Below are 27,273 nucleotides of genomic sequence, written 5' to 3' on the forward strand. Positions count from 1 at the left end.
GTAATTGGAGACCTGTACGTTCGTAATGTCAGTTTTTTGTATGTGTCAATAAATAATCTTTAATAAATAGTTTGGAAATATCCTTTTGTGTACGATTATTGTAATTATTAAACCTTTTTTTAATATTATTATTTTGCTAATCGAATAATTTCATCACAGAATGCATAAAAATCCCATTTAACTTTAACAAGAATTCAAATTCTGGTCTCCAATGACGGCATGCGCGAACACGACCGATTTTGTGCTACATGAAGATCCTATCTTGTTATTCATAGTATCATGCATTTACATATAGATAAATTACATATCAAGGTAGGCAACCCGTTATACGTAGTTCTTACATCATACCGATTTGAAAATTTTTACATAAATGTGTTAAAATCGGAGTTTACAGCATGTAATTATTTCACATAAACGATACATCATAGCCCTCAATATTAATCGCTAAAAAAATACCCAAACGCCTTTCTAGATTAAGCAATATAAATGACAATAACACTAATAGAATCGAAAATGTCATACATGGACGTTTGCCATTCAGCTAAAGCAAAACACAAAGCTCATTGAAACTATTAATAGTGGTAGGATGCCCTCGTTGTGGTTTTCCCTGTATGTCAATTTCTTCTTCTACATGTTCTTTTTCCAATGAAGTCGTCATAAAAATACTGTAAAGCTTAGTATTTTTTTACCTCATGATTAGAATTTTGAGCCAGTTCGCTGGTTTTTTTTAAACATATTTTTTACGGCTGGTTATGCTGTTTTCCTTCTGCGATGTTCCTGAAAAGTCACAAGGGTTCTTCCGATGGATAATCAGTGGATTTTTTCTCACATATTTCCATAACAATAATGTTTTATAGAGTGTATAGCCGTTGTTGCAATTTAAGGGTATGCTCTATATCCCACAGTGTATGCCCCTTGGTAAGAAGCCGTGACCTGCAAAGAGATACTTTAATGGCATTTTTTCTAGTGTTGTCCATTTTTCATGTATCCTTTTTATGCTTTAAATTGAATTTACTCAACAAATATTTTTGTAAAAGGCAAGAGTTACTGGATTGTCTATCTCTGTCTAGATTCTCGCTCTATAGTCCTTCTGCTGCAGTGTGATTTATACTTCGGGAATTTTATTATTCAATGACAAGCTGAACACGATTTTTATCACTTTTATTATGAACTAAGGCAATGTCTCGCATTTCTAGTATCCCTTCAGGTTGTTTGATTGTCTTTTTTGTGTTTATTTTACAGCTTGAAAAACTAAAAGACTGTGATCGATAAATTGTTATCAAAATGAGGACAGAGACATGGATTTAAACAGGAAATGTTATTTTATTTATAATTTTTTTATCTTCTTACAGGAGGCATCACCTGGATTATTCCTGATGATAAAATGGTGTTTGTTAAATTTTTAAATGATTTTGATTTGAAAATATGACGCAAACATTATTTTTAAGTAATATTGGTAAACTTTTTTAACGCGATAATTTCAACCGTTTTCGAGAACAACGCATTTAAACAATTTAAGAGTCTCAGAAGTGGATTTCAAATATTACTTAATTTATGAAAAGTATACTTTCGGTTGTTATGTTAGATAATTATTTTTGCTGTAGTAGTCTAGTGGATTGCTGCGTTTTTTTTTAAAGCTCGCAATACTTTTTCGATTGAAATTCAAAATAAGAAAATAATAAATGAGTGATATGATTTGTGTATATGCCAGAAAAAAGAAAGTTTTTGCGATCGGTTGGCAGATAAATGCTATGGATTGCTATATGTAGACAGAAGACAAAAAACTCACAAAAATTGCAAATTTATTTGTCATGTTCCAGTTTTTCCGATCTGCATTCATTGTCCTGTATAGCAAATGGGGCGGGTAGTCCATGACTGTGACCTGGTTTTTGGCCAAATAGTTCTGTTTCCACATTTTGGGCCTATAGCTGCAAATATTTTCTATGAGTCTTCAGAAAATCTCTAAATACTAGTATTGATTAACTGCCTGATCTTGTGGTACCCATTTCTATCGAAGAAAACAATAAACATTGCCTGAATTTGGACTTGTTCAATCTCGGTTTTTTGACTCTCAGAGAGATTGGACTCTTTCACTGCATGACTTGCCGTTTGGTTTCAGGGTTATATTGAAAAATACATGTTTACTCACAAGTTATGACCCTTGAAAAGAAGTGTTAAGTCCTTTTCAATGCAATTTAGGATGTCAGAACAAATTACGAGGCATCTTCTGTTCAGCCAGTAGGAGTCTTGGTACAAACTTTCCTCGTGTTTAGTTACTCATGTAAAATGTGTGTCGACAGTCTCTTTATTAATAGTCACAGGCCGCCGTCCGGGGCGCTTTTCTTCTTTAATTTCCTTCCTAACCTCCTTAAAACGTTTGTATCGCTCAAAAACACTGGTAAGGGATAGACAATCATCCTCGTAAACCTTCCGTAAAGTTTCATAACTTTCCGACTCGAACCTTTTGAGTTTTAACAAAAAAAAGTGAAACAGTAGGCGGTACTGTAGACTAGCGCGGAACTTCATACTACGTTTTCTGTATTTTTAAATTTTAAATATTTTTAAAATTAAATAGAGTAATTTTATTATTTGTCAGATTTGTAAAGTCACAAAGACTAAACTGGCTTGGTCACCTAGAAAGAATGCCAGATAATCGAGCTGTAAAAGTAGTCCAGAGATGGAAGCCCCAAGGAAACAGAACAAGAGGAAGGCCCCGTAAAAGATGGATAGACGACGTAGAGAGGGATCTTAAAACCATGAACATCAGGCAGTGGCGAAGGAAAGTATCCGACAGGGCAGAATGGAAGAACATTGTTAAGCAGGCCAAGACTCACAAAGGGTTGTAGCGCCATTAGAAGAAGAAGAAGAAGAATTTTATTATTTATTTATTTTTATATTTTAAACAAATTGAATAATTATGTTTGCTCCTAATGCCACCTGTTAACGTATTAACAAAGCGTACGTTATTTACTTATGACAAAGCTGTCAAATTCAGACTAAATATTAATAATAAAATATAAATAAATATCATTTGATAGTAAATTTAATTATTATATAAACTAAATAATATGTTTAAAAATAATAAATGTATTTATATGAAATTATTTTAAAACGAGATTTATTATAAAAATTTAAACAGATGATTCAATGTTTTTATTTGGAAATAAAAATGAAAAAAAAGATTGAAAATGCTACAAGACCCCACAGATGAGAACAAGGGGTATCAAGTAAGGAAATTCTTTAGTGAAGTGAAGTCAGTCAGAAAAGGTGCAAGTGTTGGAGTAACACAGCCTATGAGAAATGAAGCAGGTGAACTTATAATGATAGAAACAGAAATCGTCGAACGATGGAAGGAATACTTTCGGAATTTACTAAATATTGACAGTGAGACGGAGGAAGCAGATATTACGTTTCATTCTGCAGATATCGAAACACTTGAGGAAGTAAAGAATGCGATCGCGTCTCTAAAAGACCATAAAGCACCAGGAAATGATGGCATAAATGGAGAGTTGTTAAAAAAAGCAGGAAACCTTTTACACCAAAAATTGTATGACATCATTCTGAGAGTATGGCAACAACAGAAAATGCCTAAAGAATGGAATGAAAGCGTTGTAATTCCCATATATAAGAAAGGAAACAAAGAACAATTCCGAAACTATAGAGGCATATCGCTTATTAGCGCATCATATAAAGTGCTATCAATTATCTTGCTAAAGAGACTCACACCATATTAAGAAGATATTCTAGGCGACTACCAATGCGGTTTTCGTGCTGGAAGGTCAACTATAGATCAGATATTTAGCATCCGACAAACATTAGAGAAAAACTGGGAATTCAACCGCGATGTGTACCAAATTTTCATAGATTTCCAGCAGGCATATATGATTCCATAAAAAGAAGCAAATTGTGGATAGCAATGTTAGAAATGGGAATACCAAGAAAATTAGTTGAATTAACGCAAATGTGTGTGACAGACTCATATGGGCAAGTAAAGATAGGAAGCAGAACATCGATGCCATTTGGTATAAATTCAGGACTTAGGCAGGGGGACCCCTTGTCACCGTTACTGTTCAATTTTGCTTTAGAATATGCAATAAGTAAAATATCGTCTGAGCTGACAGGAGGATTTGCTAATTAAGGATCAAAACTGTTGCTGGCCTTTGCTGATGATATAGATACAGTCACGCATTATACAAGAGACGCGAGGGAGGTGTTTTCACAGCTCAAGGAGGAAACAGGTAGTCTGGGTCTCCGAATAAATGAAGAAAAGACGAAATACATGGTAGTAACCAAAAATCCAAGACCAAGAGTTAGGCAGAACATCAGTATTAATGATCACAACTTTGAAGTAGTAAAGGAGTTTACATACCTGGGGGTGATAATCACAGCGGACAACCACATAGAAAGAGGTCTCAGCAAGGATAGCTGCGGGAAATAGAGCATTATACCCCCTTTTAACATTATTAAGATCGAAACTGCTAAAAGGAAAATCTAAATTAACACTGTACAAGTCGATTATTCGCCCAATTATTACATATGGCAGTGAAACATGGACTCTCAACCAGCGGGAAATCAATAAACTTCTAGTATTTGAAAGAAAGGTTCTCAGAATAATATTTGGCCCTCAAAGAGATGAATTCACAGGGGATTGGAGAAGACGCCGCAATGCTGAATTGGTGACTCTGTATGGAAGACAAACCGAATAAGATGGGCAGGTCACGTGGTACGATCAGAGGATGACAGAGTGTTAAAGACTCACCCCGAGTTGTAAAGCCAGTGAAGAAGAAGAAGATTCAATGTTGTTATTAATCGCATGATATTTATGGCTTTTGTTAAATTTTGACGAATTTAATTTAATTTAATTCCGAATCACATCTTTTAGTGACAGATATTCTTTTTATTTTTTACTTCCTATTTAATGTCTATATTTTGTTAGTTATTTTTCATGCCTTTTTTAATTTAAACCTGCTTAGATTAACTATATGATAACTAGAACAGAATTGATCGACAGTAGTGAATCGATGTCAAGAACCGCTATTTTATGACGCTACCCGTGACAACTCCATCTTGTGGCGCTAGTTCTGTGACGCTCTCCTTAGATTTTATAGCAAAATTAAAGTAATACAACGTCCAGCTTCGCTTCAAACATTTAAATTCATTCTGCTCAACTAATATATCTAAAGCACACCCCTTTCATTGTTCCCGCTACACAGGTATTCGTTAAAAAAAAATCCGTAAATGTGAATCTTAAGTCTAATGTCTAAAAATCACAATCATCCATTTTAAAGACAAAAATAAATTTGTATAGTATGAATCATAGATTAAAGAAAACACCGTCAATAATTTAATCGCACCACGTCACAGTCACATTATCACCACTGGTTTATTTCAAATCCTTTCTTATATCTTTGAGGTTACAGGGGTTTGATAGATAATTTAGTTACGGAATTAGTTATTTATTACGAAATATTATCTAATGTTATATTTATGACTGTATAAATCGATGTTCAACATAAGCATGCTATATTAAAATTTGATTTGATGATTTGAAAACGTGATTTTTATATATCAAGTTGGTCCAGTGCAAAATTAATGATAGTAGAAACATATTTGAATTGATACTGTTACGATAATTATGGCGTTTAAAACTGTAAATATATTATGACTAATTCTGTTTTTGTTGTAGTCATAATCATTTCGGCGTTTGTTTACCAGAAACCTCTAGACCTGAATTATGATGAGTCATCCACGACTCGAGGTTTCCAAGTAGGCCGAATAAAACCAGTCTGAGCTTCTGGCTTCTTCGATGGGGGATCGCCGCTTCACCGTTATTCTCGAATAACAGGATTTTATATTTATAGAGGAATTTTGTTATGAAGAGAACAGTTAGTTTCTGAAGATTCGCGCCGCGTAAATTAAAATGTAACGCCCGTAGTACAATAAATTGTATCATTGTTGTGTAAATAAATTAAGTAATAAAGACTTTAATAAATTTATAAGTTTTATAAATAGAACCTTTTAATAAATAAATAATAAATAAATTAGAATTAATTAAAACATTACAATACATACTGAGTAAGCAGGGTTCAGACCTAACCGCAGCAGCACAGATCAGATCCTATCCCTAACAATACATATTGAAGCAGGTTTTCAAAGAAAGCAAAAAACACCCGTTGCTTTCATTGACCTATCAGCTGTATACGCTACTGTCTGGAGACAAGGACTAATCTGCAAACTAATCCGTGCCATCCCGTGTCAAAAGGTAACTAAACTCATTGATAGCATTCTCACTGACAGACCTTTTCAAGTTACAATGGTCAATTTTAAAAGTGTCCAAATGAAGCTCAGCAAAGGACTGCCACAGGGATCTGTTTTGGCACCCTTACTGTTTAATTTATACATCGCGGACCTACCTGCGACAACTTCGCAGAAATTTGGCTACGCTGACGACTGCGCCATTGCAGCAATACATAATAACATGGATATTACAGGAACAATACTAACGGATGACCTTGCTGTTATTAGAGAATACTTTCGCAAATGGAGGCTACGGCCCAATTCAACGAAAACCGAAGTGTGCTGTTTCCATCTGAATAATGCCCAAGCCAACAAAAACCTCTCCGTTTACTTTGAAAACAGACTGCTCACTCATAACTCAACACCAAAATATCTTGGAGTGACTCTGGATAGAACATAACGTTTTAAAGAACACCTACAAAGAACGGCAGCAAAACTGAAAACGCGAAATAATATAGTCCAAAAGCTATGTGGCACTACATAGGGGTCCTCAGCCTCCGTACTCAGGTCATCTGCTCTCGGACTTGTATACTCGGCGGCTGAATATGCTTCCCCGGTATGGTTCAATAGCAAACACACGAAGATTATTGACACCCAATTAAACCAGACAATGCGAATGATCTCAGGTACAATTTCCCATTCTCAGTCACATTCCACCGCCGAAACTGCGAAGAAGTCATTCTCTTCTCAGAGAATATCGAAAAATCGAGGCTAACCATCAACTACCCATCCACCATGATAAGCTTGATATCGAAATAAACAGATTGCGCTCCAGATATCCTCCATTGCTAAGAGCCAACTCCTTACATCAGGAACATTTCAACCTCACCAAAGTTTGGAGAAGACAATGGGTGAGCGACTCACCACAGGAAGCACACCAAATGGCCTGTATCGATCAGAAACCGCCAGGCTTTGAACTGACCCGCAATACATGGACAACGCTAAACAGAAACAACTACCAACAAGAAGCGGTAGATGTGCTGACAGCTTATATAGATGGGGAAAACCCCTTACTCCTGAGTGTGCACGACAGACCGTCCGTCACATTATTGAAGAATGACGATTCCCTGGAGTTTTCGATGACTTCCTTACATTATATTAATAATACTAGATGTTCGTTTGTTATACTTCATGTAACGTTTTATATTGATTTTTAATTATGTGTTCTTATTGTATGCCATACGATAAATAGTTTAGTTCAGAGGCTCCTCAATGATCATTGCTTGTCCCAATCTTCAATCTATCTATATATTTAACATCCCTCCAACAATGGCAAAGAAATATGCATATGCTGGTTATTTAGCATTAGCCTTACTTCATGGCTCCCTGTTTTGAGTTATATTACACCTGCAGACAACCGTAGACAAGAGAGTCCCCTAAGGGAATATAGAAAAATAGTTGCAAACCCCCAGCTACCGATACATATAGATGTCCCAGATATCGCATTGAATTAACTTAAATTTAGATCGCCCCCACTCCTGACCGCAAGGCAACTACATGCGGAAGATTTCAGTGCCCACGCAAAATGAAGGGAATGCTGGGAAACGGTAGCCTCACCACAGATACCAATAAACCCCTACCAGGTAAGGAATTAACCCATTTTGGGTTGCAGTTACAGGACATTCAATTTTAAATATGCCAAAAAATTGACACGTAATTAGGAGAAAATACAGATATTCATAACGGAATAGAATTAAAATTGATAAATATATACGAGGAAAAACTCTGTTTTGCTGAGAGATTTTTGATCCTCGTAGATTATGATTTGGTTTATTTAGAATCAGGACATGAAACAAAACATGGCAGTGTGAGATCACCACTATTGTGTTCGAATGTTGTAATTTACACTATTCTATTTAGTGACTTTTCTTTATAGTTTCGATTGCATTGTAAAACATTTAATCACCTTAACAAATCAATATTTGCTTTGTTCAAACAAAGTAATATATAAAAAATATATTTAAAATTTTTACTGTATGATAGTATCAGTACAAAGATCAAAACTTTATGTTTGTTTTATAACCAATAAAATATATCCACATAAAAATAGTTAAATGATAACCTACTGAATATTTTAGACGGAATTTAGAAAAATAAAAAAAAATTCATTCTAGGAGATCTAAATACGTATGTAGGGAAAAACAAAATAGTATTGGACAATATGAAAAGACGGTTATAAAAAGGATACGCGACTAATCGACCTATGTAAAAGTTTATCGTTAAAAGTGATTAATGGATTCTATTCTCATAGGAAATTCACAAATATACAGTCGACAATCATTAATGACTATGTTATTATAACAATGTCTGATACAATAAATCCATTTGTTCTATAACTTTATGTTGACACTTTAATACTTGTTACAGAAGTTCCTAATCGATTTTGATATCTGATCTAGTGACAATGAGATCTTTTGGTTTTGATTGATAAAAAATGTCAAACTGATAAAATAAATTTTAAAGTGTCGTACAAACTTAAAAGTCACAAAATTTTTTATCGCTCTGTTGGACTCTATTGTTTAATGATGACTGATCAGTAAATGTTGTCTAGAAATGGTATAAAAAAGAACTAAAAAGCAGAAAATGGCCAAGACACAGCGTTAAAGAATTATGAATGTATGATGAGAAGTATTTTATACAAAGTAAAAGGGAAAAATCCCGACGGTTTGCTGTGTAGCATAGTTTAAAAAATCTTACAGACTTCTGGTGTATTTAATTTTTAAAAAATATTTAAAATTGGAAGAACTCGCGTGGATTCACCGCGATTGTCTTCTCCATCTTCATCACTTTCGTCACTGACAATAACGCGCTGCGCCGTCGGAAGATCACAAACAATGACGTCATCACCAGTGGCAATGAATTCAGCAAACTCGTCATCATTGTAGAGTTGGGTTAGTTCTTGACCTTGCTGTTGTAACCTCAACCACTCTGCTACAGGATATTCATCTTCTTCATTTTCTACCTCAGTCTCTGTCCACCCCGCATGACCGAAACATTTTCTGATGGTTTTTTTATCTACAAGTGTCCATGCTTTGTGGATGAAATTTATGGCATCTAATAAAATAACAGGGGATTCACTACGGTTTTCCTTATTATTCAGGATGCACTTAACTAAAAGTTTTCTGTAGTGAACTTTAAGGGACCTTATGATGCCCTGATACATCGGTTGAAGAACAGATGTGCAATTTGGGGTAAAAAAAGAAGTTGAATGTACTTTAAATCGTTAACTTTCGGATGGGCTGTACAATTGTCAACAATTAAAAGAATCTTTCGATGTCCCAACTCTCTGTCCCACTTCAAAAGTTCTCCAATATAAATCTCTGCTGTCATCCACGATTTTTTATTAAATTTATATGTAACAGGAAGCTGATTCACACTTCTGAAACATTATCGTCACTTTAATTTTGTCTTATTGTAGGCCATGACTTCAACCAGTTGTTGGTGACTTCTTTGGGAGCACTCTTCGCTTCACCACCAATTTTTCTACAGTTAATTTGGGTCCTGGCCTTAAAGCGGCTCATCCACCCACTCAATGCTTTAAAATTCTCATCACCACCTAGCGCCTGCGAAAACTGTGTTGCTTTTTCTTAAAGCAGTGGTCCACTTTCGATTTTATACTAGTTTTTTTCGATTTACCGGAAAAAGACGAACCTGCTTCGAAAATCTTGTGTTTATTTTTGAGCATGGTAGATAGAGTGGAACTTCCTCTTTCACGACAAACTTCTGCTTTCTTCTTACCGTTCTCAACATCTTTAAGGATGTTAATTTTTTCTTCTAAAGTAAATGCTTTTCTTTTAGGAGTCATAGTGTATAATCTATATGACTATGTAATCTACAACATAACTTTCATGATGCAAAAGCATAATCTGGAAACAAACGATAAACATCTACGACAAAAACAACTGTGAAATGAAATTCTGGTGACATTTGTTTTATTTGTCATGTTTTAAGCCTCTATATATATTTATATAGATCATCAGTGAGGATCAAAAGTTTTTAGTGCCCCAAGACTCAGAAATCAATTGTTTCTGAGTTATAGAGCTTCAAAATATCAGTGTTTAGTCCATTTTTCAAAATGTACTGCCACACACATTCTATATACAGTATCTGAATCTCAATAAACACAAATATGGTATTATTATGGTAATAATGTTTTATTATGTATTAATAAACACAATTATGGTATTAATGTTTCTTAATACTTTTACATAAATAAATAAGAAAACACCAGGAATATTTGCACAAATATGACAATCAATGAGGCTAGGAGTTGGAACTTGTGTCATGTATCAGTATGTATTGTTACTGTATTAAATAGTTCTTAAGAATGTATTAAAGGAATGGAAAATATGCATTAAGATGTTTTATTTTTTTTCTGCATAAAAACGGCACCTCATATATATCATATACGATATATAAAGAAGAAAAATTTTTTGACAAAAATTAAACAATGAATTAAAAATGATTTTTAATTTGAAAAATTTCAGAGGCATGCCATTTTTTTCTTAAAAAAATTGAGACCATTACCTGTATGCCTGCTAATGATGAATATAAAATTCTTAATTGTATGTCAAAAAATTTGCAATAACCAACTCTTAAAACCCACCAAATTTCATTTGCATATCTCAACCAGTTTTAGGGCAATAAATAATATGTTAGTTTGTAAGAAAAAATTTAACAGGTATTGTTAACAGAAGTCTAAGATTTTAGATTGATATTAGATATTTCGTGGTCTATTTTTAACAAAGCACCACATAAAGTTTTAAAAATATATTTAAAACTAATGCATGAGGTAATTCAGAGACATCACAGCATGTGTGAAAGTTATTAAATGGGCTATTCTGACAACTAGTATGTCCATATATTGAAAGGAAATCAAAATTAATATTGACTAACAGACCTAAACTATATTTAAAGAAGATTTGAGTTATTAATAAAAAAAAAATAACATTGTGAAATAATCAAAACTTCAATTTTTATTTAGAAATTGTGTTCTTTGAACAATAGTCTACCATTTAAATATTCTACTTCAAAAATTATTACTTAATTCACATAAATATAGAAAGATACAAAACAAATTGGTTAGTAGATCTAAACTATGGTGAAAAATAAGAAGTGTAGTACTAGATATCTAGAATAACATATATATTTGTGGTCATAAACAAAATAAAATAACCAATGTCTACCATTTTTTATATACTAATTAAATGGAACAGAAGTTTGACTAATAAACAATACATAAATAAGTTAAAAACAAAAACAAATATTACAAGACTCAAAATATGATGGACACCTCAATCAGATATTTTTTGTTTATGTTCTGTAATATATTTTACTACAGTCCAAAGTTATGTATTTTTCTCAAACATAAAAGACATTCAATTATGTGATGAACAATTTAACTAAACTATAATTTGAGAAATCAGAAAATTACATTCCTGGTAAACTATCATTTCCACAAATTGATTATATTGTTTAACCTGGTGACATTATCATATTAAGGGTACAAAAATCCACAATACCTTACACAGGAGAACACCTCAGCTACTTGAGGTAATTCAAAATCTTTATCTTAATATTAAATAAACAAACAGTTAACAAAGACGCAAAATATAAAAATAATAAATTGTGTAACAGATTAATGAACTGATGAATTATTTTTTTTATGTAAATATGGTATAGTGAGATTAAATCAGGTGTTTTATTTATTTAATTTAATAGTACTTCGAAAGATAGGTATGTTATTAAAAATATTTCTTTCTTACCATAAACAGCTGTAGTAAACAAGAAAACAAAGAAAGGAACTGCCTTTGAAATCTTCATTTTCTTTGGTGTTCACATGAATACATGACTTCTTAATTCATAGGTTATTTACATTACGGTCTTTTCCATTCTAATAATTTTATAGTGATAAGATAACACTATTTAAAAATATATTACTATTTGAAAAATTATACAAACAAATGGACATAAACAAAACCGTTAACTCGTACGCTTCTTGGTTGATTCACTAGTAGACGTTGATGAAACAAATTAAATAATCAGAAAGTACCCGGTGCACTTATTCAATTTATTTTGATGAATCAATTTGAACAAGTCATTTTCATTATACAGCATTTTTATTTTACAAAATTTGACACCCGGTTAGAAAAACGTCATTTACGACATGAGATAATAATAATATAACTGGATAACTACTCGTCTGAAGAACTAAATTTCTTCTTTGAGAGTATACACAGGATATGTCACAGAATGTTGACAGACTATTGTAGCTAGTAGAAATAAGAAACCGTCTTGGATACATTAGTTACTTAAAAGAAGTAGAAACTAACTTCTATTATTGTTTATTGTACATACCTGATTTTTTGGTTTTAATATGTTTAAATTTCATTTGAAACACAATAATACAACAACAATAAGTATTGAAAGGAATGTAGAAGTAAATAATTGGCCGAAATTTCGGCAGGAAATGAAGGACTTACAAAAATGCATTAATGTACACTTAACCGAATTGGTAAATAAGACAAATTCTGAAAGTACGTATTTTTATATTATATATATTCTCAAATTGTTATTAATATAGTCTAGTATGTGTAACACACTGTTAGTAAATAGTTTATAATGGTATTAGGAAGTAACTCGAATTTTACTTTACATTCTAAATTCTTATGATTGTTTTAGGTGTAGACGATATAAGTGATTCTGGTACTGATACGGAAGCTGAAGATAAAGATCATCACTCAAAACGAAAATTAAAATTTTCTAATAATAAAAAATGTAAAAATAAGAAAAAATAAAATATATAGTTTAAATTTTTTGACACTGTAAATGAAAATGGCAGATGGCAGTTGCTATGTTGCCAACTTTTGGCTAACCCAAATTTATTTATATTTTGTTCTATGCTTTATGTGGTCCTACGCATAGATAAAATTACTCCTACGGTCGTTCATACAATCTGTCAATAAATTATACCAAAATTTAATATAATTGATTTTAAAATGCATTCAAGGGAATAGGACACATAAATATATTGTTTGTCAACATTATTTATTTGTTAATATTTTAGAAATAAATTGCATATCTCTTATTTTAACAACCTCCCTATATATATTTATATTTTTTTAAGTAAAACCGAGAAGTTATTTTTAACTTCTTTAACATATATGGGGAACTATTAAATATATGAGGTCCATTTCAAATAATAATATTTTGCGACTACAATTATTAAAAAAGGTTGATTTTTGGGTATTGCATAATGTACGTCGTTAAAATATGCCTCGTCCCTAATCAATGCATGTCTGATGTTATTCTATAAACGTCACTTTGACATTGAATAGTACATTTCGATTGGATTGGGCAGAAAAGGAATCAAAAGTAAAAACTGATTGGTTATATTAGCGGCGCCTTAATTTTCAATATTCGGAAATCTGAGTAATTAAATACTTGAAAATGTCTACTTCCCTGTTCTTTGTAAATACGTAAGTATTGAACGCAGTAAATAATACATTTTCTCATAACATTTATCTCACAGAGACTCCAATGAAGACAAAACCGATACACAATGTGTAGATGATCAGTCCCAAACTCAAAGCCAAGCACAACAAGCGCTAAATCAGTTCTGGCCTAAAGTTATGGAGGAAATAAGATCCATTCGTAATGTAGGTATTCCGTTCATTCCTATATACTAGAGTTATTAGTTCAAAAATCAACAAAACAATAATTGTACATAAGCTAACATTAAAATACTTGGACAACAAACTAATGATTTACTCCTAAGACCATGTAAAGGGGATTTAAAATTAAAAGGTATTTTTTCTAGTATTGAGGTAGAACTCTCTATGTCACTTTTGGGTAAATAGTTACAAATTTATTCAAGATGAAATGAGTATGGAAAGAGTTTAAATGGAATTAAAATATCCTAAATTTTGACGAAAAACAATATGAAGTAATGTAAGAAATATAGCAACAAGGCAAAACCTGAAATAACCTGCTAACACTGAATACAGAATGTTGTGGAAATTGAGGTATTTTTTGCATATTCTAATGTAAAAATCGAACCAGGATAATACAGACTTCCTTTATGCAGAAAAATTTCTTACAAGCATACTGTTCTATTGCACAGGTTTGGTTGTAAATATTTAAATATTATTTATCTGTATATTTCTGTTGTACACCACAAGGATTAAATCTTTAATTTTATAGAGGATTCAAGGATTATAATCTCATATAATTTGCTAGGATTATCTATATTTATCTGATTTGTTAACCAACTTGATCTTTATTGAGTTTTATATTTTAATTATATGGTTATAGATGGATCTCAAACAGCAAGTTCTGCCTTTGGCCCGAATTAAAAAAATAATGAAACTTGATGAGGATGTTAAGATGATCAGCGCAGAGGCACCTTTATTGTTTGCCAAAGCAGCAGAAATTTTTATCCATGAACTTACATTAAGGGCATGGATTCACACTGAAGATAACAAAAGACGAACTTTGCAGGTATTTTAATAATTGTATTTAAAATATACCTAGATCTAATAAATAATAATATAATAAAATAAGTAAACTATAATATTTAATTTACTAAACTTTATTATTAAATTAAGATTATATATATGTTGTAGACAGTATTGTCAGAGTCCTATATTAAAGATTTTTTTTAATTGCAGAGAAATGACCTAGCAATGGCAATAACAAAATATGATCAGTTTGACTTCTTAATTGACATAGTTCCTCGGGATGATATAAAACCCAATAAAGTAAGAGATGAATCAAGAATATCATCAAATCCAGACCAGGTAATGTATATTTTTCGGTTTCATTTTTAAATAATAGTTAATATAAAATAGTCACTGTGAAATTTTTTTATTTAGTAGGGTGTAATAAAATTAAACCCAGTTGGTCTGTGTCGTCTTAACTGACAAGAACCACGTGTTAAAAACCAAGCAGAGAGACATGTAGCTCCTTAAATATTGAATTTTATTCATTGTAATCGACCTAGAGTCAACATATAATTTAATTTTGTAAAGATGTAAACCCATATATGGATGTCATAGCCACAAATTCATTGTTAGCTTCAAGTACATAAGGCACTGAAGATGATCTGATTAGATCGAAAACGTTATGCTGTTTTTATATACCTAAATACAATGGTGAAGTGTTTTAACTTCTGTAAGTTTTTTTAAACGATGGTATACAGCCAACTACTGGGATTTTCCCATTAATTTTTATAAAAATTAAATACTTTTTCATCTTTACACAATCTAATTACTTGTTTAATAATCACATATTGATCCGTCAGTCTATAAGGCTGTTTTAACATTATTCTGGGCAGATCAAATGGAAACCCCTTCAATTTCTTGTTATGGAGGCTAACCTTGAAATTTTATTTGGGATTTGTCAAAATAATCACATTAAATAATGTATAAAAACATTCCTATTAGATATAGTTACTTATATTGGTAATTCTTACAGCATAAATTGATTTTTAGATCTCAGGATTATTTCATTTGGTCAATTTTAGATCTTCTAAATTTATACCCAACTTCCTATTGCTACCCTATTGAATACAAATTTTAGAATGGTAATAACATTTCAGAACTTAGAAAATGCTAGGTTTATAGGAACTGTAGCTTTTGTAGAATAGTGCTATGTAGTTGGAAGTCTAGAATTTGATGTATGACAATTTGCCTGAGAGGAAAAAGGGTTATGAGAAGAAGAAGATCTGAAGTATCTTTCTATTTATTACAAAAGTAATCTCTCACTGTAAATTCGTTAAAGTGCAGAGACTTAGATGGGCTGGAAACATTGCTAGGATGTCAGATCACGAATACACGAAGAGATTAACATTTTCACAACCAGAGGGCACAAGAAGCAGAGGACGACCACGAATGAGATGGATTGATGATGTGGAAGAAGACCTACAGATTCTAGGGGTTAGAAGATGGAGGAAAGTTGCCAGGAATCGACAGGAGTGGCGACTTCTTTGTGAGCAGGCCAAGATCCACAACGGATTGTCGAGCCACTTATGATGATGAATCTCTCACTGTCTGTCATGCCCATTTGTTCAAGATGATATTTCATAAAGCAGAGGTCAGCAAGAAAATCCTGACAAACAATGCTGGTGTGATTTCAATTTATGCTTCTTCCAGATTCATAATACCTATCTAGAGCTCCCTTTTCACCCATTAGTGTTACCTTAGAGCTTTCTGATAGTTTCTTTTGTAATGGTCTTTTGCCAAAACCTGTTATACAACATTCTGTGAATTACTGTCACTTTCTCTGTCAATTTTTTGAAGAAGCGAATCTTTCTCTGATCAACTGTGAACAATTTTGGAACGAATGTTCCATAGAAGTTTTGGCCGTCATACTACAGAGGCACAAGTAATTATGATTTAATATGACCATTAGATTATTTTTTATTTCAAGCCCAGGTGTTCAATTGGCTACACTATGACTGGTTTATTAAAAATGGCTTTTAAAAAATAACCCGCTTTAGAGTACTGAATAAGATTTTGTTGAAATTGGATTTTATACTAATTTTGATATTTTTGTTTATCTTAACTTTGATCTATGCTGATTTCTAATATCCCTCAATTGCGTTATTGATTTTTTTAGCATATTTGTTTCTGGTACCTGGGCTACATGTCCAGCCCATTATAGGTAGATTCTTTTAATTGTACTAGTAACATCTTTTCCATTGAACTTGGCCTTGCACTTGTGTATGTTCTGTTGCTAAGAGGTGTATAGTTTTTCAGGGGAAAACACACTAATTTTGTTGAAGATATAAGTAAATAAGAATTAATCCACTTTGTTAAATTTGATAACGAGTTGTACTTTTTAGTCCTGCTTAATTTCTGAGGAAATATAACATCTCGTAAATAAATAAATTTCTAGTTGATCGTTGTTTACTTAATGTGTATTTTCAGGTACATTATTACTTTCAACTTGCTCAACAACATCATGCTAATTTACAACAAAACAATACTTCTCCCACCACCACTCCAAGTACAACCCAATCTCAAGGAACAATACAAATAGTTCAACCTCAACAAGTACAAACAGTTCAAGTTAATGCAATTGAACAGGTAAGATATATACTTTTTAAATTAGTACTAATGTAATCAAACAGTTCGTAATCTCTATCCAAAGTAAATTGAAAACGGAAGTCTCAAGCTTATCGGTGATATCTGAAAAATTCATTGGCGTACGAAATTTAGTTTTTCTAGAATACTTAATTTGATGAATATAAGTTAACATGCCTTTACATTTGGTTTGTAACATTAATTTTTTAAGACCGAAAGATAAAATGTGTCAATGGCTTTAATGTAAATAAAGATCAAAGTGTCTGGACCTTTATTTAAAGTTCAAATATTCACTAACAGATAAAGACAGCATGTGGGCCAAAAACTGTCAAAGAGACTGTTTTCGCAGTTTCTCTGCGAAACCTGGAAAGCTATTTCAATAGAAGTTATAGAGGGTGAATTCCGAAAAGGGATTTTCCCAATTAACAAAAATGTTATACCAGATGAAGCTTTCCCACCATAATCACTAAAAAGATGGAACGCTTCTCAAAGTACTATCCGTGTTAACGGGAATTCGATAGCAGATGATACTGCAGTGGCTTCTACATCAAAAGAAGAAAGTGATACAAAAGAACCTAGTGTTAACGTATCATTTGAGAACTTATTATTGTCAGTATTTCGCCAAGTACCTATGCCAGAGACAACAAAAAAGTCCCGAGTATGCCCGGGTTTTTAAATATTAACCTCAGAAGAGGCAGTAAGTCGACTAAAAGAGGACAGTAAAAAATCAACACTACCAAAACCAGCTAAAAGAAATAAAAAAAAGATCAACTTCGTCAAGCAGCACAGATTTGCAACCTGCATCTTTGCCTTATACGGATTCCGACAATTCTGAAGAGTTTTGGCATGAGTTTGAAGATGATAATAACATTAAAGATGTTGATCAAACTGCAACTCCTAATTCTTGGGTACTAGTGAGATATTGCACCAAAAAACTAATAAAGCATTTTGTTGGAATGGTTACAGAGTCATGCGATGATGGTTGGACAGCAAACTTCACACGATTTGCAAAAAACGCGTTTTCATGGTCAGTAATGGAGGACATGGTCACTCTAGACCAAAGCGATATCTTCCTGGTTTTTCCAGAACCAACTGTCGCGGTTCTTTTGTATTCTCAGCTTCTTTTAAAGGTTACAATTTATCTTCTTAATTGATTTTTGTATCTAAGTACCAATAAAGTGTATCATGTTTTTTTAGATAATTAATTTTTTTAGAATATTGATTTTCTTTACGATCAAGCTTTATACTTTTGCCCTGTAATGTTTTAAATAACTTACTTATAGGTTGGTATACAGAATTATTACATTTGAGCCAAACGTCGAGGTAAATATGATATACTGATATAATTAAAAAAAAAAATGTTGCGTATATATGAAAGAAGATTAATTAATAACTATCTATATTTGAAGTATTGCACATTTTTTGTTTTATCATTGTTTCATTAAAAATGCCGTTTTACCCGTATGAAAGTGAACTATTCAAAAATTATATCACATATACCCCACTTCACCTTATTTTATTACAAATTTATATCAAAATTTAAGTATAGTTTGGCGTTCGTTTGATAAATTCCGATTTTTTAATTATTAATTTATTTTTATAATTAATCTAAAAATTGTACCTACTCGTATTAAATTTTGTTTTATATAAATTCATTAAGCTAATTTATATTCTAGCCTACTCCGACATCAGCGGCTCAAAATAATACGACTACAACCCAATCACCGGTTATTCTACAACAGGGACAAACGATACCTCAAAACCAAGGGAACGTGCAAATAATTCAACAGATTGTTACACCTACAGGAGAAATACAACAAATACCGGTATGTAGTTAATTTTTCATTTAATTTATTTGCATTAACTTGTGATGAGCGGAGGCCCGGTTTGCAAAGCAAAATAAAAAAATTCTTTTAAAAGGTCTAGAGCAGGAATGGGGAAACTTTTTCTTTCGTGTGCCAATATTTACTAAAGAAATATATGGCGGGCCAAGCTGTTGCATTTTGGTTATGTTGTTTGCTGAAATAAAAATATTGATTTTTCATTTTTCGGAAACACTTTTATTGTGCAATATTACAAAACAAACGATTGGAATACAAAAGCAATCGTAAATAACTTAATTAAAATTTTATGTCAGCAGTGAAGTACAAGGTATAGCAGAATTAGACTTTGTGAGGTATGTCACATGTGGAACTGTTTTTGTATAAAATAATGTATGAAATTTTGTATGTAATGTATGAATGCTGTTTCTAGCATTCTTTTTGTTTCCTCGGGTCGTGTTTCTGCTGCGTATGCCATTATTGATCTAATGTATTGTTTTGTAAATTCTGCCTTTCATTTCTTTCCTGATATTTAGAGAGAAGGTAAGTTCCAGAAAGTAGTCTGCCTATGTTTCCTTCTGAATGTGTTTAGTTTTTATTAGTTCGAATTTTTTCTGGATACGGTTAAAAATATACTTTACAGAGGTGACGTAGCAGGTATATACTCGGTACACTGTAGCTACTCGGTAGTTCGGGGTCTTTCCCGGGTTTTAGAAGGGCTACCACAATTTTGGAATCTTGTAGACCCCGAAAGTTGTTAAATAGGTCAAGAACCCCTTCTTTTGTTTTTGGCCCGAAGTGCTTTGCCTGCTTTGTTAGGATTTCATTCGCCCCAGTTGATTTTTTTAAATTTTTTATGACATTCATGCCCGTTTTGAGCTCTTCGGTGATAAATGCGTTTCGCAACAAAGTTGTTTTCTTGGGATATTTTAATTTTTGCTGCTTTACATCGGTGATTTGCTTTGGCATTCAGCAGTGCTGCGCATGGCTGTTTTACCTCTGTAGGATCACCGTCAAGTTTTTTGATCGTTAATATCTTACTTCATCGTTGTTGTCTTCAGTGCTCAGTATCTGCTGCAATAGCTCACCAATTGCGGCTGTCATTTTACTAAAAGGATCTTTGCTCAGATCAGATAAATGTAATGTTGTTGACATCCTTTGGATGTGTTTACAGGAGGTTTGTTTCACACGCTCGATGAAGGCATAATAATTTTCAGGGATCTGGGCTATGCTTTCCACTTGCTCTTCCAATTCGTCAGTATATTTTTTTCTATTCAGCTTTTTTGAAGTTAAACCTTCGTTTGATAGGTATTTTGGGAGCTTTTATAGTACTGCATATGGTTATTCCCACGGGTTTATACTGCCTTTTTTATATGGGCTTGTATATCTTCTAACGCAACGGTCCTCTCAAGACATGATAAATGTGAAACAAGGGTTGTAGTCTTTTTTTTTCTAAATTTTGCTTCAAAATAGTGTCGTGTAATAGTGCCAGGTTGTTTTGTTCAACCCAATCTTCCACAAGATCTCCATTTTTGTCAGTTAACGCATAGTCCCAATGGATATTATGGCTACTGAATTCCACGAGGATGAATATGGTTTTTTGAGAGACAAAAGTATTTGTAGGAGAGAAGACTGCGTATACTGCGGTTACTGTAAAGGCTCCTACTTCGATGGTCAGAATTTCAATGTTGTGGCATGTTTTTTCAGCTAATGTTACAACGATGTTTTGATTTATAAATATGCCTGGGACGGAGCAAAGGGATAAACTCTAGTATATACTGTGCAGTGTATAGTGATATAAAATCAAATTTAACTTAGTGAGTGGAAACTTTGAAAAAAAGGTGAGGTCCTAGATAGTCATTTTTTACCTTTAAATGTGAGGTGCTCTTTCAAGCCAGTTAAAAACAGGAACAAAAATCATAGTTACAGTGAATTTCGGACTACTTATTTTACTATAGCTGGTACACTGTACTATACTGTCTCTTTAGTTTTTCAGATATTAAAGGCAAGAAAAGTATCAATTACCGATCTGTATTCTCATTACCAATCAGCCAATCGCGTCCACTGCTGGATATAGGCCTCCCCCAGGTCTTTCCAATGTTCTCTATACTGAGCCGCTTGTAGCCAGTTTCTTGCTACTCTATTCACGTCGTCGGTCATCCTCGGCTTCTTTTATAGTTTCTGGGCCTCCATTCCATGATTCGTCTTGTCCACCGTCCATCTTGTATTCTAGCGAAGTGTCCTAACCACTTCCACTTAACCATCGTGATTATTTCGATGACTTCTTGAACGCCTGATCTTTACATGATTTGTTATTTGGTCTCGAAGGCTCACGTCCAGCATTCTACGTTTTGTATAGGGTAGCACAAAATGTATGTGACAGAGAAGTAGAATATTTGAACTTTACAGTAGCAGATACATGGCTTCTTCTTTCAGACATCTGAGAAGATATTTGAACATTTCGCGGAGCGTTCAGCGACCGACTGACATATTTTGCGATTCAATGCGAGACAATGAAGAATAGATTTTGCTAATTATTATTATTAGGAATGTTTTTAAATCTGAAGATATTTGTTTCCAGTTTCGGTGTTAATTACCTAAAAATCCTTTTAAGAGAAAATGCTACCGTTCAAATTTACAAATATCTCACCAAAAAGTTTTGGGGAGAGTACCCCCACTACTTCAGTGTGGTAGAGCAATGTACTAAATGGTTTTCCTCTTGAAACAAACGGCTCATTTAAAACCAGAGGAGTATTAAGCAGGATAATACAAGATGTCATACTTTGGCAACAATTCTATGACCAGCAGCTTCACCAGATCTTTGTCCATATTAAAAGTATGACGACTAATGAATGTTAAAGTGAACCGAGTTCTTAGCGAACATTATGACGGTCATCTAGTTTAGAATTAAAAGGAGGTTTTATAATTAAATGAAATAAATAATGTTTTTATACAATGTCTGTAAGAAGCAATAAAAAGTTTTAGCAGTTTTTTGTTAGATACAATTCCATTTATAAACCATTCCTTGCCGAAGACACTTGTTAATGATATTTAAATTTGTGCACCATCATACTATTTAATATTAATATATTAAAATAATAGAAACCCCTTTTACAGATACAGCTAACACCCCAGCAACTTCAGATGATTAAAATGCAGCTTCAAGGTAATTCTTCCCAACCAGTAATAATTCAGACCGCTCCCATTGCCGCTGGAACACAGTCACAAATAATCCAGGTAGCTCAACAGAACGCGGGTGGTCAGCAGGTCTTTCTAGCTCAAGGCGGTAGTAGCTCAGAAAATGAATAGTGTGTATTTTTAAAATTTATTGATAAGGACTTATAACTAATAAAACTTAATTTATATTTTAAGACTTTTATTAATAAAAATCAACACTTAAAACTTGTATAATACATTAAGTAATTTTTTACAATATTTTCAAATATACAAAATATAAATAGTTTTTACAACTACATTATCAATATTGTTCCCTTTATTTTTAGCTCTCATTTTAGGCAAAGTACAGATTTAGGCATTTAAGGTTCGTATTTTTTCAAAACAGAAATACCGATGCTTAACAAATTTTTTACCAAGAACATAAAACTTTTTGGGATACGATTTTGAGGTAATTCTACAAAGAATGGATCGATATAGTTGAGTACTTGATATTTAAATACTTTTTTTGTCTTTTTTTTATTAAACTTCAACAATTTGTATATCTAGATTTATTTAACAAAATGGTTCTCATTTTGGTAAACCCAAAAATTGAAGGAGCTAGTACTCTTTTTGTCTGACCAGAACCATTCTGTTATTATGAAAAAAGTTTATTACAAACTTCTAGAACCACAAGTGTTTTCATTGGGTACAACTTGTAAAGTGTACAGAACAACATTTAAACAGATTCTACTAGAGTTGATCATTATTGCCGTAAACATGTGAAACAATTATTTTTGGAACTTGTTTAGCTAATAATAGTACCTCCAACAAGGATAAAAATGTAGAGGGTGTACACAAAAGATCTTTCATCTTTTCAGTTATTTCTGGGTGGTCAAATGACCTCTTTGAAATCTACAATATTTCTTATTCAAACTAAAAAAAGTGAAAACTACAAAAGAGCGAACAATAGACTTAATTTAGGGAAAACAACAAATTGGGAAAACATTGTTTAAATTAATTGGAAGTATTTTATGGACAACTTTAAATGACATTTATTGTTTTTTTTTTTTCTTTGATTACATTGTAATTCAGAAAATGTTATCCGGTTCTTGCTGTCAGGTTTTTTTGACTACCATTGATAGCAATTTACAGCTGTTTATTTTCTTTATACGAATATAACAGGAACGTTCTGTTCATTTAACTTCATCTATAGGGAATCTAACCAGTTATAAAAAAGTGATGTGACGGTTCTAGGATGAGGCGCACAGGAGAACATGCAATGGAATCACGCTATCCTGTGTGAGCAATATTTTTAGTAAATCTGCCCTTATACTGGAAACTTATTTAGTTACCAAAACGTGGATTTTGTATTATCGTTGATAGCGTATATGTCTCTTGAGCTCGGATTTATTATCTTTTGATAACAGGAGAATATCGAAGCGGTGAAAGAATTCTGTTATTACGGTCACTGCTGGACTACAAGAACAAATACATCCACAGAAATAAGGAAGTGAATATGCGTGGCTAATCGCTGCTACTCAACTACTGATGGCGGAGTTAAGGAATAGGGTTTATAGAGAAGGTCACCATTTTGAACTCTACAGACTCGTTGGTAATGCAGACATTGTTAAAACCTTGAAAATAAACCACTTGAGATGGATGGCTCACATAATGCGAATGGATGGAAGTGATCCTGTTAAAATAACTATGTTAAACAAACCGATCGGAAGGGAACGACCTAAGCTCACATATTTGGACAATGTGTGGTAATAGCTGAAATATATTTAATATTACAGATTTCTTTAACCGAAAAAATAGGAATAATCATGAATAATGGGAGTGTACATTCATTAATTTTCATTACAAATTTTTTGTAATTAATTTTGGCTATGAACACGTGTGCTTGGTTGTGTAGTCGTTTCTAGTAAATAAACTATAATTTGTTTATCGATTTGTTCACTAAGTGGTTTTCACCGTTTTGCCTTTTCTACGTCTGATCTTTGCACAGTAATCCAAAGTTCTCCATGTCTGTAGCATTGTTTGTTCTTAATTGGACTAATATAATAATTTCAACCGAGCAAACTACATTCAATTAGGATTAAATTACTCCAATACGAAAACAGATTGTTGATAGACATACAGTAGAACATGTTTTGAATAATTAAGAATGGAAAGTTGCTGTGGTTAAACATCTACGTAAAAAAAGACAAAAAAATGAGGGATGAAATCATTGAAAATTGATAGTGAAACTTTTGTAAAGGTCGAGCATCTTCAATACCTAGAAAGCGGGGTCAATTTTAACGAAGGAATAGAAAAAGTTATGCAAAGGTGATAACGAGAGACAAAATTTTTTTTAATGTTTTAAATATCTAGTAAAAACAAACATTTGCTTTCAATACGAATGTAAAATCTGTGCTTTTTTACGACTGTGCGACTTAGAAAGTCACAAATGCTATGTTAGAGGCTGCAGAAGTTTGTTAAAAGATATTGTGTAATGGTCAAATATGATTACAAGCGAAGAATATTGGAACCTAAATGACCAAAAAATGATTTTTTAGACAGTCATTTACAGAAAAGGACTTGATTGGACATGTGTGTTCGCAAATGAACTATATTCAAGTCAGCACTAAAGCACAGTAAAGGAACGAGAAATTCAGTATTTGGTAAAAACTGAGAAACCAAAAGGAAATCATTTTAGAACAATTTTGATGTAACTATGTTATTTAGGTTCTGATATTAGCTTCAACTATTAACGCTTCGATTCCCCAGATTATTTAAACCTGATACTTCTACAATTGCATTAACATCTATTATGTGGTTCAATTTTAGAAACAGTTTTACAAGATCAGGCCTATGGTCATTACGACTTTAATGTAAAAGTAATACCATATATTAAACAAAGTGTCGTATTTAAAATACTCATTATATCAATTAAGATTTCATAGAAATTAATTTGGAAAAAACAGATCCAATCTTTGTAAGTTTTAATACTGTGCAAAAGGCGGTACTAAAACGTAATTATGTACTAAAATATTAAATTATATAGGTTTGACAAAGTATAATAAATTTTCAACAAATTCTTATTGAAAAACCCAACACGAACAGTAAAAACTGTTTTTATATATACAAAAAGATTAATTTTTACGTCAAAGTTATTTTAAATAGGTGTTTAAGTACTGTGTAATACCTTTCAGTTTTAGTCTTCCAAAAGTCTATACATTAGCCATAAGTAACAGTATATTCTGTTTTCATACTAATTTAGTTACACGACATCGGTGAAAATATAATGTCTACTTGAAATCGATTTACTAGATTTTGTGAATAGAGGTTTACTGCATGAAATGATTACTATGATGCTTACTTTTTCCCAAAACAAGTATAATCACCATTGTGTCGTTTTTATATGTATCAAATAACAAAACTACAATTCTCCAAATATAGCTTGTACGGTCGGACGTGAACACCAAAGTACGTACTACCGACTAGATTCGTTTAGGGAAGTAGTACCTTAGTATTATTATTTTTTTAATTTTGACGTTAAGGCAACGGTGTGTAATCACAAGGACAATGGCGTGGTACGAAATTAGTATGAAAAACGCTAGATTTCATCCAGCACACATATATTTTTGCTTAACTTAACCAAAATAACATTGATTCTTGGATATACCAATTTTAGCATTGCTAGAATATAAAATTATGATGATAATGTTTTTAATAAAAGAATAAGTAGAGCAGATCACATATTATTACAGAACAGAATAAAATGGAATGATCGGAACGAAACGGACTTTGTTAAATTGACAACCGAGAGAATTTTTCTGTCCTTCAACTGTTCAGTGGAGGGTTTACCAAAACCCGTGACGTGCAAACTTTTTCAGGCTATTAAGTACACGAAATACCAAATAATATATCGATTAAAGCCATCACACCAAAAAATATTAGTTATATTGAATTGATGCAGCATACGTTGTAAATCATCTTTTGAAATCCACTGCTGTTGATTTTTTTTTTCGTAGTTATATTTTGTATTTTTTATTATTTCAGGTGACGAATCTGACCCCTTTAGTTCACTTGATTCCGATCTTGACTCCATGGTTTTTGTCAACCAGTGATCAGAAATGTTATCTAGTTCAGATTTGTCAGACATAGAAGCATTTTCAGACATATTTTCTCAAAAAATAGCATTGTCCAAACCCAAAGCAAATAACAAACGCAAATTGCAACCAACTAACATCATTTCAAAGACATTGTGTACGAGGAATGTTTTGGATCAACCAAGTTGTTCTACATCACTCTTGCCCGATGATGCCCCACAGGAAGAAATAGAAGGTGCTGAGGCTACAGCACTCCATTTGATTCTATAGAAACAAACGATAATTGGTTATCAAAATATTTGGGACGGGAACGGAACAATATTTCACCTGAACAATTGGAAGGATTCTCTAGCAAATACTAACGAAATCCAGGAAAGTGAGGTTGAAGCTAATCAAATAAATAATTTATCGTCCTAGAAGTGTTTTCGTTGATGATCAAATTATTGATGAGATTGTAAATCAAACAAACTTATATGCAACTCAAATATTGTGTGATTCCAACGATATAAACAATGATTGAAGACTACACAGATGGGCTCCAACCGACAAAAAAGAAACGATTAGATTTATTGGTATAGTAGCTTACATGGGTCTAGTAAAAATGCCTTCTTTGGAGAAGTATTGTAGCAACGACGATCTATATAAGAATGTTATTATACCAAAAACCATGTCCCGAAATAGAGTTCAGTTGCTTCTTAGAATGTGACACTTCTCAGGTAATGAAAGTTGCCCAGAAGGAGATTGTTTATTTAAGGTTCAGCCATTAGCAGAAAGACTTAAGGTTTATACTCCTGGTTGAACATTTTGTATAGATGAGTCTGT

General features: G+C 32.5%; 1 protein-coding gene across 1 annotated transcript; it reads left to right on the plus strand.

Moving 5' to 3' along the window:
• The first annotated feature begins 13,611 nt into the window (after positions 1-13,611).
• Nf-YC (nuclear factor Y-box C) lies at positions 13,612-22,566 on the plus strand. Its single transcript, XM_072535468.1, has 7 exons — positions 13,612-13,775; positions 13,829-13,955; positions 14,611-14,796; positions 14,967-15,095; positions 17,226-17,384; positions 19,058-19,207; positions 22,319-22,566. The coding sequence occupies exons 1-7, from the start codon at positions 13,747-13,749 to the stop codon at positions 22,508-22,510; spliced, it is 972 nt and encodes a 323-aa protein (XP_072391569.1). The 5' UTR covers positions 13,612-13,746; the 3' UTR covers positions 22,511-22,566.
• Positions 22,567-27,273: the final 4,707 nt, after the last annotated feature.

Source organism: Diabrotica undecimpunctata, chromosome 6, assembly GCF_040954645.1.
Source record: "Diabrotica undecimpunctata isolate CICGRU chromosome 6, icDiaUnde3, whole genome shotgun sequence".
NCBI lineage: Eukaryota > Metazoa > Arthropoda > Insecta > Coleoptera > Chrysomelidae > Diabrotica > Diabrotica undecimpunctata.

Excerpts from the sequence above, each read along its gene's own strand:
- Nf-YC (XM_072535468.1), top strand. The coding sequence starts at position 13,747 with ATGTCTACTTCCCTGTTCTTTGTAAATAC. Across the intron at positions 13,776-13,828 it reads TCCCTGTTCTTTGTAAATAC|AGACTCCAATGAAGACAAAA; the intron begins GTAAGTATTGAA and ends TTTATCTCACAG. Across the intron at positions 17,385-19,057 it reads AAGTTAATGCAATTGAACAG|CCTACTCCGACATCAGCGGC; the intron begins GTAAGATATATA and ends TTTATATTCTAG.